Genomic DNA, 14,301 nt, shown 5'->3' on the forward strand with positions numbered 1-14,301 from the left:
ACAAGTCAGCTAAGATTTGCCAGCCAAAAGATCAACACATGCAACCACTTGTAGCAAGACTTCTGGAATGCTTGCAATAGCAACCAGAATGTCTACTGCCAGTTGGTTAATCAAGAAGCTATAATGCAGGGAAAATAAACCAAAGCAGCAGGGCAAGGGGATACATCTAAATGCAGCGTACCAACTTTTCCACAACCCTTATCATTGCTCGAGCTATGTTTATTTAGTTTCCAGAATGCAATAGGTCTCGTATTTACGAGAGTTTGAGCTAATGGCATTGTCAATGACTATGCCTTTTGTTTATGTTTTGATTTTTAATAAAAGGCATTTAACAATGCCAATAGCTTAAACTCTCGCAAATGCGAGGCCTATTGCATTGCAAATGCTTGTTGAAACTTGCGAGTAAATGAAAAACTATCAGGCAACAGTACAGTTTTTTAGGGTTTTTTTGTAAATTTGCTCATGCAATACTTTATACCATGTATACCGCAACGCTAAAATTCGTAGGCGTGGCAGACTCTGTACAGGAAACTGCACTGAAAGGGTCGGCAAAGAGGTCGTTCCTACTGAGAATTCCACTTGTCCCGAGAAAATTCAGGACGACACAGTACCCGACCACGACCATCAGCTGGGCTGCGACCAACGACACAACACAGTCTCATTAAATGCGCTCTCGGGAAGGTGGCAGGGTGGCGGGGGCAGGGAGAGGACATGCATGAAAGCAGGAGCGGCTGTGAACAGGAATGCCAGGGCCCCTTATCGATAGATAATATTATAAACGTGTCTTTACGCAGCTGAGAGGTGGAATGAACAGGATTCGATGTCATGACACAAGATTCCGTCCATCCTCTTTCTTTTAAAAACACTTGGCAGGAGACGCAGGAGGTAGGTCACAGATTGCAAGCTAGCAGAGGCGATATCAGCCCCCTGTCTATCCGCTAGAGCTGGGGGCTGGAGCTAACACTGGGCCTGAAAGGCTAGGAGGCCAGCGCCCGCCAAAGTTGAGATTAGTTGTTTATTGCGTGTTCTGCCTGCAGACAAAAGGCAATAACTAATACTTGAATAAAAGCCGTGTCAGAGCTGAGGGGTGTGTGGCCGATGCTAGCAAGTAATCAAAGTGCCTAAAGGAGACAGTAAAAAAAGAACGGTTAAAATTAGGGAAAGAAAGAGAGGAAACATAGGCCTCACATTCGCGAGAGTTTAAGCTACTAGCATTGCAAATAACAATGACTTATTTGTTTTAAAAACCATAACATAAATAAAAGACATTGTAATTTACAATGCGAATAGCTCAAACTCGCGTAAAGGCGAGACCTATTGCATTGCAAATGCTGGTTTCATTTGCGGCCTAAATCAGTAATTTGGAAGGGAGGCTGTTCAATTATTCAGTTTCCTTAATTCAGCCCTTTAATTGCTCGTGACAAGGCCCACGCTCATCTCTACGCCTCAGCTATGTTCTGCTGACTAAAGCGGTCCTCCATCACGTGATCCGTCGGGATCGCCGTCCCAACAACCAGACAAGTAAAGCCAAAGACAGCGCCGCCTGCACAGAGACATAACACGGGCAGGCGGACGAGACAAGTGAGGCCGCAATATCAGCACTGGTCACGCCTTAAAAATAAAGACAAGCTCAAAGAAACGCCGTGTGAGCTGCCGTACATACTTCAGCGAGATTTTGTAGTAGCTGATGAGCAGATTGAAAAACGGTGGAACGATGTGGAACACGTCAATACGCCCCCCTCCCCACCTTCAGAAGTGAACGTTCGTCTGCCACGCTGAAAAGTAAAAAATTAGGCCGCTAAGTAAGTTGAAGCGGATGAAAAAAAAATTCAACATTTAACAGGAGAGGCGCCAGCAGAATAAAACATGCACTGAAGGACCAACGACACAGAAGTGCATCGCGGAGCGCAGTGCAAAGAACACAAGAAATAATTATGAGAGCCATACGTTTACCGTCATGGCGGCACAGAATAAACAAGCTTACAAAAAAAAGAAGAAAAAAAAAGTGCGGCAAGCTGATAATATACCTACTGTGTCACGCCGCGGGTAAGAGATCCAATCCTGCTGGGTGTGGCTAAAAGGAGACAGGATTGCAACAAGCAGCGATTGACATGCCTTGCATGCAATCATTGCACTGCTTTCGGCATAATTCGTGACGCCAAACGACGCGCACGAATCAAAGCAGAAGGCGGAACTAGGACGAGGCTTCTGGAATCGTATCGATTCCAAGAAGCCTCGTAAGACAAGAGCAGCGCATGCGCTGCTTATCCCACGAGACCTAAAAAAAGTAATTACATTTCAGAATAGAGTATGAATGATAAAAAATGTGGCTACATAATCCCCATCAAAACCATCACACTGGACAATGTTATCAGCACACGAAGGAGACTGGTAATGAAACTGGTATAACGTCAAGCAGCGTACACTGGATCAATAACGTAGCTCATCACCGTTCCTTTAAACAAAACAAACACTCACACAAAGATGAGTATTTTAGTCCACTTAACCCCTTCCATGCTCATGACGGAACGATTCCGTCGTGAGCATCGGTTGAGCTGTGCTCATGACGGAACCGTTCCGTCATGGCCCCGCCCGCGCTCGAACCCTTCAGCACCGCGGGGGAATCCGCGCAGCGCTGAAGGGGTTAAGAAGGTGGTGTAAAAAATAAAATTAAAATAAATTTTAAAAAATCTACATTTTCTATTCCTCTCCATAATACATTAAAAACAACGTTTTGGATCGGGAGGGGACACAGACGGGGGAGGGACAGACACACAGACCCATACTACACACACCCCACCCACACACCCCTCACCAGTTAGGATCGTGTTTCCATAGGAAATGCATTTTTGTGTCGCAAATAACTGACAAATATCCACGAACCTATCCAAAAAGGGCTACTTTTTTTTTACTAGTTTGCATATGGAAAGTTACGGTGTGATCCGCCAAGCAGGTGACAAGAAAAAAAGGGTCCTAAAGCGCATTTACTCCATTCATTTTTCCATAGGAATTAGACATCTACAGCCTAAACAGCGGAACGGATTTGCACAAACTTGGGAGAAAGCTCGATCTTGGTCCAGAAAGAGAGCTTTTTGTGATCTGGTGTAAATCCGTTAAGTAGTTTTTGAGCAATTAATGCTAATAAAAAGAAGTATATCTAGGGACGCAGACCCTCAGTGTATCCCAACAGACCTCCTGCGGGGATCAAATTGGCCTGTTGGTGGGGTCCCAGAGGGACCGTTCCTGGGGCCAAAACGGGCTATTTCTTTTTTTTTTTTTTTTAATTATGCTGGAAATTTGTGGAGGATCCGCAATTCCATGGCAAAATTTCCCTTCCCCAGGCTGATTTCCGCCACAGGGAGCCCAACTCTGGGGCCTGAAATCATTTTTACACCCCCTTTCCAAATTGCTTGGGGTCCCGGCCTCTGAAGTCTTTGAGGGGGGCACACAGACCCCTGCCCGGGCCACTTTCTGCCCCGGGGTCCCATTCCCAAGGGCTGCTAATCTCTTAAAAAGGGAGGACGTCGCCCCCCCTCCCTGGTAAATTAATGTCCCAGGGGACTCCATTCCCCAGGGCTGGTTCACACATTGTCCCGGGGAGCCCATCCCTGGGAAATAGAGGTTTCCGCAAATAAACCTGTGTTTGCTGTCTCTTTACATAGGTATTTTCAAAGCTTCTACAAAGCAGCAATAAACACAAAGTCTGCTCCTAGCGGGTGGGAGCTTTGATAATGCCCCGATTACTTACCGGTAATCTTCATTACTCCGAGTCCTAGTCCAGGAGGGAGGGGAGACTAGAGCGCTGCTCTTTTAATTTTACTTGGAGTTCTGTGTGGAGCCGGAGGCTCATATGTGAATACTGTGGCGAGGAAGACTGGACGAGGAGGTAATGCTACCGTCAGCTGGGACCAGACTTTTGATCTGTTTCTATGCTGGCAGAGAATCATCAAAATATTACTCCCACACGGAGGAAGCAGCATTAGTAGCTGCTACCTGCAGGAGGAAGCAATGTCGGCTCCCGCTGTGCCTGCGAGGGCCTTGGGGCTCCCCTGCAGCTTTCAACAAGCCTATGGTGGGTGCTCCGAGTAGGCACCCACCTTTCAGTAATGAGGGCCCTGTGGGAAGGGGTACCCAGGGCTGATAATGGCTTTATGAGGCGATTGTGAGGCCCCGTCTCCCAGTTAATTTTAGTAGTGGCCCCCAGGGCCTAAAGAGGCTCTGGAAGGAGGACCATGCGCCCCTCCATAAATTTGAAAAAACTTTGCGAGGGGGGGGTCCCCAGGGTCTAACAAGGCTCTGGGAGGGAGGCCAGGCGGGCTTCCCCTAGATTTTATAAAATGCCCTGGGGGTGGGGTTCACAGGGCCTAATAAGGCTTGGGAGGAGGGTCCCACAGACCCTTTCTCTTTATTCAAAGAAAAAAAAAGCCCCTGGGAGATGGACCCCATAGCCTAATAAGGCTCAGGGAGAGGACCACGTGGCTCCCCCATCCCTTTAAAATATGTATGGCTATGGGGGATGGGATCTGGTGAGTGGGGGGGGCACACGGCCAAGCTCCACTCAAATGGAAATAAAATGGGGTTGGCCCCCAGGGTCAAGCCCTGTGGCCAACACCTCCACCACACACAGCTGAAGGCACTGTGGGGTTGACTGCCTTTGTGGGGGTTAGCCACAGGGCCTGGCGCAGACCAGGCCTTTCGGCCAAGACTGGTTTGCTGCATGTGGAAGACCGGCCGCAGGGCTTGGCTTCGGCCATGTGCGGCTAAATGTACACATGGTAAATATTCATTTAGGGTTATAAATAAAAAAACTAAGTTTAAAGTAATGTTATAGTTAAATGAAATGTTAAGCAACAATGTAACATTTTAAACTCTAAAAACCACTGAAATTTACCAGTTATAGTTATATTTAAATCAAGTAACACTTGTGCCCTTGCCAAGCACTGCTAATTACCCCACATAATACATCATACATGACATCTTTTATGACATCATTGATAATATAACCGCAACATTTACAATTAAATAATTGATGAGAAAACTATGCATGGCGGGGGTCGCGGGGTAGGAGTTAGTTACTTGCGATAAATACAACTAGGGGCTCGACAAATTCACTCGCATTTGCGAGGTAGAATCAATGAGTACAAGCTATTTTTAGGTCCTACTCGCTCTTTCTGGCGAGTAGGAAGGAAAACTAACTTTTGTCCGGTCTCTGAAAACGGAGCAAATGTGACAAGAACAAGATTTAAAGGCATTTTTATGCTCACAAAAGTGAATGAGCAATAAAGAGGCCTTGAAATCTTGTTACATTTGCTCCACTTTGAGACAGAGGTCAAGTAGGTTGCAGTTAGGTCGAGGAGATTTTTCAAAGTACTAGACCTGCAGGACTAGTACCATTTTTCGAGCCCTGCAACTATAATGGATGAATTTCAGTGGTTTTTAGAGTTTAAAACATTATGTTGCCATTGAACATTTCACCTAACAATAACATTACTGTAACCTTACTTTACTTCAAAGTGTGTGTGTGTGTATATATCATCTTCGAAATGCTGGCGATTAGATGCATCAGCATAGTTCCGACGTAGAATCACATCTGGGATTGTGAAAACAAAGTATCCACTCACTGATGCACTCTTCTGCACCTAGATTGGTCATTTCCAATTCCATTACAGTTGCAGCCAAGTTCTGTGAATTTGGTTTTTAAAAACATTGAAAAATGATCATCAGAACGCAAATATTCCTACGGCTGGTCTGCTTCCTCATAAATATTAGATGGCAAATGGACACAGTAAAGCAGCCACTCATTTATTCCACTGTTCCTTCTGTACAAGGTTTTATTAATTGACTAAGAATTTTTGAACATCATGATTTGAAATCATCCATGTATAGGCATTCCAACTGAAAAGACCTTTTTTTTTTTTACAATGCAGCAGGTAGCTTTCTCCAACGCACTGAAGTTATCACTGCTAGTAATCTTGCATGGGATGGCCACTAATGTAAACTTGTCTGATGTGATCACTAGAACATTAATAACAGAGGCTAATTTTCATCAAGCAGAAGTAGCTCTTATTACAGAAAATGTTAGAGAACCATGATATAGGTTATGAAATGAATGTCAACCGATTTGGATGAAGTTTGTGAACATTAGATATGTGTAAAGCGACAGCAGCTCTTCCACCACAGTACTATCTTGTCCACTAAATGGTTTTGATTACCAGGAATATGTTTTAAACTCCTTATTTTGATGATCTGACACACTATTAGATGTCTGACCAATAGTCTGGTATAGATGCGTTAGGTTATTAAGTAATGTGCCTGTCATTTGTGGCAAGTTACAGTCAAATAGTACTGTTTTTCTCTTTTTTAGGTCTCACCTAGCAGTGCGCACGCGCTGCTCTGCGAGACTTATTGCAAGGGCTTCAAAAAGCTAAACACACACACGCTCGTGCGTGTGTGGCCTATGGCTTGCGGTTACCCGCACGGCGCCATATGTTTTGAGTTATCATGCCCAGACACAGGCACGATAATTCAAAACATATGGCCTGGTGCTCGCTCTCGTGCACACCACTCGTGCGACGCTGCATTCCTTGAATTCCTTGTTGAAGGGGGGGCGCTACGCAACATTTTGTGTCACTCCCACAAACCAGCTTTCCTACCACATGCAAAGTAAGTGCTGGTGTGAGTCTCAAGGCATCCGTCCCATAAAACACCGCCAACGGCTGCCATTGATCCAGCAGTGATCGCACTCAGAATTAATGGCCCCATTTCATTTTACCAAATTGTTAACCTCTCGTGGGGTTAAGCTTCCTCGTGACACCATTTAATCACGTCCTGATCATCTCCTGTGAAGGTATCAGGCAGGCAAACACTGCTCTTCATAAGCCACTTAAAATGCATCCATTTCGAAAACTTATGTTCTAAATACAATTAGGCTATTCTTTAGCAGCTGTGAGTGTGCCTAGAACAGCAGAGAACTGTGCGCGTGCCTATAAACGCTGCTTGCTTCTACCGCGTGATGCATTGCCTTAGGACCAATTCCCTTTATTTCACAATAAAAGCCCCTCTTTCTTAATTCCAAGCGGTGCAACGGACTGACTCCGTGCCAACGGCTCCGGCGGTTACACGTCGAGCCCAGAAAGGCAGCCGTCACCAAACACGGAGGTCAGCTTACTGGAATGAATGCCAATGCCGCTGCGATACTTTACAAATCAACCGAAACACAATGAAAGAATCTGGCCGGTGGTTTTTGGGAGGCCGCTTCTCTACCCACAATCCACGAGTAAATAGGATTTTCATGTAATGGGAGTTCACAGCGAATTAGGCCACCAACAAAGATTTAAAGAAACCGAAGTGATGACGCAACATATCCCTGAAGGGATTTTGCAAGTAGTGTAATGGGGAGAAAACGCTGAATGCCATAGTGTCTCACGGGAGCTATGCTGTGAATGAGCTGCATGGGTGCAAAATGGTAAATACCTGGATTAGCTTGAAAAGTGAGGCACACTGGCTCGAGACCTCAGCCAGATTCACTTCATCAAATCTTAACATGGGAGACCATCTCTGGTGTGATAACTCTTAAATCTCCAATTGATTTTGCACGGTGTGGGGTTAATCTGTTTGAGGAATGCTTTTACATCCAATACGTACGCAATATCCTAGTCCTTTGCACAAGTTAAAGTGCCAAGTTTTATCAAAGAACGCTCAAGAACGACTTTTTTAGTTGCACAATAATAATTTGTATTCGGATCCTTACTGGTGCAACGAAAAATAGAAGTTAATACATTTCTTCACGCACTGCTGAATGTAGAACAAAAAAAGAATATTCCAAAACCGAATGGAAATATTTAATCCTGACTAAATCCTTGAACTGCATATTTTAACAACCGGAAGACCATATCACTCAGTATAAAGCAATACCTGCAACATCACATCCAATGCAGAGTATAATCCCCACAAATGTGTTCTTTAAAACAAAATGTATAATGAAAGTCAAAATGACGACCATATAATGCAACAAGCATTGGCATAGCCAATAGGTCTTGCCGTTGGGACCTTATAAGTGTTTAGCCATGCAACAGTTGATGTTGTTGCACCAAGGACATTGTGCTGGATAACTAAACACTTATAAGGTCCCAAAGGCGAGACCTATTGGCTATGCCAATATTTGTTTTATTGTTTGCTCTCGGTTCAATTTTTTAAATAAAGCAGATATATCGGACACACCATCAGTACCTTTTGCTATTTGTAATGCCTTGCAATAGGGAGTGGTGTATATAGCTCCCAGTAAATACCATTACCCCAAGGTGAGCTATTTAACAGTGTTATTTTATGTAAAAAGGATATCCTGGCACAAATCAGAAGAAGCAAAAAAAATGAAGTAAGAAAGACCTACTAAGAGACGGAGAAGGAATAAGGACTTGTTTGGAAAAAAACAAGTTTTAGGAAGCTTCCTAAACAGCTTGAGACTAGGTCACAGTTTCAACAGAGGGGCATTCCAGTGGACGGCAACAAGGTGGGTAAAAGCACGACTGCCCATTCTCGTCTGGTGAGTGCGCCACATGAAGAAAATAGCCTGCACACCTGATCTAAGCGCCCTGGCTGGACTGTGAAAGAATACTCTTTGCAGCAGGTAAGTCTAACCTGCATTATGAATTATCGGTTGGCACAGCAAAGTAGTTTTGAAAGTAAATACCATTACGCTGGTGTGAGGTACTTAGCAAGTATAACAAATACCTCTTATTCCAAGTTTTAGAGGAAAAATATGGCTTAACATGTAGAGTTAATATTTATTGCATCAAAATCTGTATGTTATGACTTCTTAGCAAATATCTCCTTCCAGAGAAAGGTTGGCATGTTTGCCGAAAACTGGCAGAGTAAAACACCACAGATGCAATAACAATAAAAACTTGACATTCCAAATCCCTGTGCTAATTTCTGCTTGGGTGGTGTGCTTGCAAATGAGACTCCTTTCCTGCAATTAACTATGCACCACATTGATAAAAATCAAATGTTATTTATATTGGGTGCTGGGCTCTAGGTTTGACTCTAATTCACAGTCTTTCATACAATGAACAATTAGGATAATCCAGCACACCATAACAGGATCCAATCTGAGGCACTTAAAATATTGATAAATGTATCTAATTGTTTTCAGTTATGTGAATGCCTTAGCTGACACGTTTCATTTCAGACAATAGGAAGTCGATCTTTGTCAAAACTCCAATGAGATGAAAGATAGTCACAACTTAAAGGAAAATGGATTGACTGGTATTCATAAATTGGGCAGGCTTTATATATGAGTCCATAATCAGCCACATTTCTAAAAGTCACTTTTAAAGTAGGGTACAATGTTTGCACATGGAATGGAATTTACCACCAGACTCCAAATCAGGGCGTTTTTGATGATACACTTATAGATAGATGAGCTAGAAGTTTGAGGAGTTAGGGTGAACCTTGCCTGCGAGCAAGCATTCATGATGGGAAATATTAAAGGGTACGATGCACAATCGCCTGATGCGGTGCTAGGCGGGTCTGTCATATTAAATTCCCACTGAAGTAAAAATATTTTAATCTGAGCTACAGTAAGGGCAGATAAATGAGCCACTTCTTTGCAAGAGGGATCTATGAAGGATCTAGGAAAAAGCAGGTTAGGGACCTATCAATGTCCAATTGTTTACCCCTTCTTTGGACTCAGTGAAGACATGCAAAACAATCCTTTTTTCTGCTAGCATGCAGGCTGTCAATCTCACTACACAACGACTGGATATTTGTAATGGTGACCGAAGATGGCAGCCGGCCTTATATAAACACCTTCTTGGATTACAAGATTGTCCATCATAGATCTTTAGTGTATGCAATAGACTTTCCACTAGCAAACATTTCTACTAGAAGTGCCGAACACTGCAATATTATAGAGATCTAAATAAGTCTTTGCAGTCTTCAGTACCTTAATAAACTCCTCTTGGTAAGTCCACCAAAGACTGATTGATTTCCGTCTGATTGTGTTTGATCACCAGGAGTTTGGGTGACCTTAAAATGCTGTTTTGTTAGCATCACTGTTTGTATGTGTCTCACAGTGTGTAATATATGAGGAATTTGCAAATTCTGATATAATAAACGATTGGAAAAGAAACCCTGCATGAACGACGGAGAAACAAGCATACTAACGTTATGCCCTAGTCAATCCGTTATATTAAAATGATGGCCGGTGCACTCAAAGCAAAAAGTTTAAGATGCACAGAATTTCCAGTTGCAAACATAACGGACATACTCCCATTAAACCAACAGATGATTTTTTTTTACAAACCGTTTATTCACTTTGCAGCTAAAGAATGCTGGTAGAAATAAATACTTGGCAATGGACAACGCAGAGAAGGGAGCGTTTTCAACTGCCTCAGAAGACATGGTTGGTAAGTAGGTCCATCCCACTAGTGTTAAGATAATTTTGAGGCTGCATATTTTGTAAATAGATCGGTTGGGAAATCGAATCCTCTATAATACCATGGAACGGTGTAACCATTCTAAAATCTACAGTTATTTTTAAGGTAGCATAAATCAGTCACTCGTTAAAATGCACTTCCGGTACATTTTACAGGTTTCCGTAATTCGAAACAGGAAGAAAGCAGGGCGGCGGAAAGAATGACGTTTTCTAGCCCAGAGTCGGTCTGAAGAGGTGTTAATTCTATAGCAAAAACGCCCGACTACAGTTCCCAATTACATTAGAAACCTAGAATTTAGAAGCCAGCGGAGTAGTTCTCAAACGACCCCCCCAGAAAAAAAAATCTACTTTCGAATTACTTGGTAAACGCAACAAGCGTACACAAGGCGGAAACAAAGTTACCGAGGTAAAGCTTTGTAAATAAAGGGTGCAGTCTGTGACACTTACCTCGAACGAGTAGTTTAAAACAAAATAGGGCAACACTGTATCACCATATCCATTTTAGCAACTGAACGCAATATATACGGGCTTGCATATTTAAGTCCGAGTTTAGGCGTACATAAATTGTCTCGTTAAAGATTGAAACTGCATCTTAATCCACTTAACACTTAAAGTAAGAACCCGTAATTAAAAATAAAAATATCACAAAACTCTTAACCAGGCGAGGTAGGTGAAATTACATCAGCTTGATTCACCATAAACACGTTTTCAGCAATTGAAGTCAAACGTAATTTCCCGAACTGCCTGTGTACTGCAGCCTCTGTTATTGTGAAATAGTAAATATTTGCTTAGGAGTCAGTCCATGACAGGCCGCCGCGCTTCGGCTGGATGAGAGATCAACATTATCAGAGCGAGGACAAAGGCAATGACTGAACAACAGTTTGTTTGAAGTGACTGCAACATAATAAACGGCCTGTGGTCAGCTGGAAAACATTCAACTGCGTTTGACAAAGCGAAGCCGGAGGACTAAGCCAAGGCTGTGTCACTAAAAACTATCGAAGCAGAATTGTTTAGAGACCATCAGAAGCTATCAGATCATTTTCATCAACAGCCGCCGCCCCCACCTCCAACGGGGGCAATGAGGGCGTGTGCGGTGATGCAAGCGGGAGGAAAAGGTTCAGCTACCTACGGAACCGTAAACAGCCATTTGAACAACAGACTAGACAGAGTCCCAATGCATACCCTCAAAAGCAGTGCAATCGTCAATAAGGTAGCTGCACGTGTTTCTGTGCCAAGAGTAAACACTCCCGCACCCAGCCACCCTTGTGCACAAGCGACACCGCACGTTTTAAAGCAGACACAATGAGGCCCTGCACCACCAATCACAGTAACGGGCCTCGCCACACCCCTAACCCTCTCCTCACATATCCCCTCGCTTCCTAGGACTAAGCTCTCCGAGGGCGCCCCGCGCCCCCGATGATTGCACAAGCCACTAACTCACCCACCACACACCCCCGCCTTGTGCTCTACAGTGTGCGCGCGTGTGTCTAGCCTTGCCCCTCCCCGGGCCAGAGAAAGGAATGTGGAGGGTTCAGCAGCCCTGAGATCTCATGCCAACATCATAGGTCTTCGCACACAGTGTAAACTGCCCTGGGTCACCAGGTGAGAATAAGCACTAACAAGCAAGGCCATCTATTTTATCTAACAGATAACTGTGCTACTCTGCCACGGTGTCTCAGTCCTCCTCGGGTAGAAGACAGACTGAAGCTCCCTGTTCGCAGCACGTCTTACCTCAAGACAGCAGACCCAGAGGACACGTCAGTACGTATGTTCTGGCAATACCGTTCTGCGCGCACACTTGTACATTCAGGATAGAGCACGAATCAAATACAGCAAACGAAGTCCATATATTACATTAAAAATACGGTTGAAGCGCAGGCAGACATGGGCTGCAGTATCCAAGGTTGCTTACCCGTCGAATAAACAGCTCTACACGGGGTACAATTAGACCTTCAGAATAAAAAAAAACTACGCATCAGCCCGATGGTCCAGACGTCAATCAATTCATAGGGAGAAATGTAAGATGTACAGAAGCAATATCAGGCAGCCAAGACCAAATGCCAGGTCATGGTTTATGATGAAGACTGCAGAAGGTTAGTATTATAAAACACGCCCAAAACAAACGGTGGGTTTTTCGCCCAACCCCTGAAATGATTTTCAAATATGAACACTCTTGTAACCTGTTCAGGAACGAGGCGGTAAGAGAAGCTCTTAAGCTGCGTCTCGAGGATTACAGATAACATAAGTCTACAATCGAGGATACTGGGAGAAGAGTCAACAAGATCCTGATAACGTTAGTAATAAGTGGGATAAAGACATTCAAATGTCTGATGTGGGAGTCAGGATCCTTTACAGAGACTTGCGAGTTGTCAAACATTTCTATACTACATACAGACAACAACCAGAAAATGGGAATGGCGGCCGGGGTTGAAACGGATCCTCACGGTGTCTGTTGAACTGCCGGAATCTTTCCTGGACTTAAAAGTAGGGAGTCATCTAGACCACTACACTGCCGTCAGGCGAAGCGCCCTGCGCTTATAAAGCCTAGGTGGCGTTGCTTCAAGCTCCATACTTTGCCTGATGCGGGAAGTAAATATGGTGGTGCCCGGTAGTGTGAGATCCGACTATTATCTTACTGGTGACTTATTAACCACTGGGAGCAAGGGGAGATCACGTAAGCTCCAACAATAACAGAACTAGGTGCTTGTATAGTGCTCGGAAAGTCGCTTCCCCAGCCTTTTTTTTTTTTTAAAGAGGCGAGGTTTCTTTTAGGTGCTCGCTATCTTGAGAGGAATGGGCTAGGAGGCCACCCCGCCAGCTCTTACAACGCTTCTTATACATGTCTCCCCGGAGAATCTTACCCTCACCTTCATACACGATGAGGATGTGCAGGGTCCAAGGCTGGGCCGGACATGCGAGCGCCTGGCAGGGCAGCCACGGCATCCTCAGCGCGCCCCGGAGCCCGCGGCCACAGCCATCTCGAGGTGGCAGGGGAAGCGACGGCTCTTGCCGGGCTCCCAGGGGTTCATCTTCTCCCGACGGACTCTCTAACGGATTATCGTGTGGCGGGACCCGTCACCCATGGCTCGTGCGCGGGATTGGGCATTTACAGCCCGACCGCCTCCTCCAGCCTCTGCCGTTGGGATTCTAATATGTCGCTCGCTCTCAGGCCAGGCTCATCAAACGATCCCAGAGCCACGCCAATCACAAGGAGGGGTGTTCTCAGGCACTGGGATAGGAAAACAAGAAGCCAGGCAGAAGTTCAATCCCCGATGTAATTCAACCAGAGATGCCATCCTGAAACTAGACGAGAGACTATTCAATGTTGTCGTCCAGCACGGTCGTTTTAAAGATAGTAAAACTTATTTTGATTCTATAAGCTCACCATCGCAAATACCAAAATATCCCAATGGCAAATACAATACAAAGATTAAGGATAGGATAACTTCGGATTACGTGGTAAATGTAATTACTTTTATGAAATGCAACAGCGTGAATTGAGTATTGTAAATTACAAAGCACCCAAACACAATCTAACTGTACACATTTGCGTCTTCAAACATGTTCTATATTTTATTCACTTATCTCAAAGTATAAATAAGTATAAAAGGTACTTTCCAAGATGGTAGCCAGATTGTCAAACCGGCAACAGGTGGTCCCCAGTTGCAAGTCCTTCCTCTAGTTCTCTGAGAAAAAAAGGACTCGGAACAGAGCAACAAATTGTTTCCTAGCAAGACGTCACAGCCGTAGACATTGAAGAGAGACAACAATAACAGGCCTGTACTGACTGGACGTCACTACTTACGTAATGGAAAATCCATCTGAAATGGGAACTCTTTCCAAGTTTGACAGTGAGAAAGCAGTTA

The 14,301-nt window shown here is 44.3% G+C and overlaps 1 protein-coding gene across 4 annotated transcripts in view; it reads right to left on the reverse strand.

The window, feature by feature from the left end:
* The window catches only part of HIPK3 (homeodomain interacting protein kinase 3), a 503,936-nt gene extending 490,293 nt beyond the window's left edge, over window positions 1–13,643 (reverse strand). For 2 of the 4 annotated variants that reach the window (XM_085648240.1, XM_085648239.1), the window contains exon 1: window positions 13,303–13,643. In XM_085648240.1, the coding sequence (XP_085504366.1) occupies window positions 13,303–13,378 (76 nt within the window). In that variant the 5' untranslated portion in view covers window positions 13,379–13,643. Of the gene's footprint in view, window positions 1–13,296 lie in introns of all 4 variants that reach the window. The other 2 variants (XM_085648238.1, XM_085648237.1) reach the window with 1 other exon arrangement.
* Between the last annotated feature and the right edge of the window lie 658 nt (window positions 13,644–14,301).

This window comes from Triturus cristatus, chromosome 3_2 (genome assembly GCF_964204655.1).
Source record: "Triturus cristatus chromosome 3_2, aTriCri1.1, whole genome shotgun sequence".
NCBI lineage: Eukaryota > Metazoa > Chordata > Amphibia > Caudata > Salamandridae > Triturus > Triturus cristatus.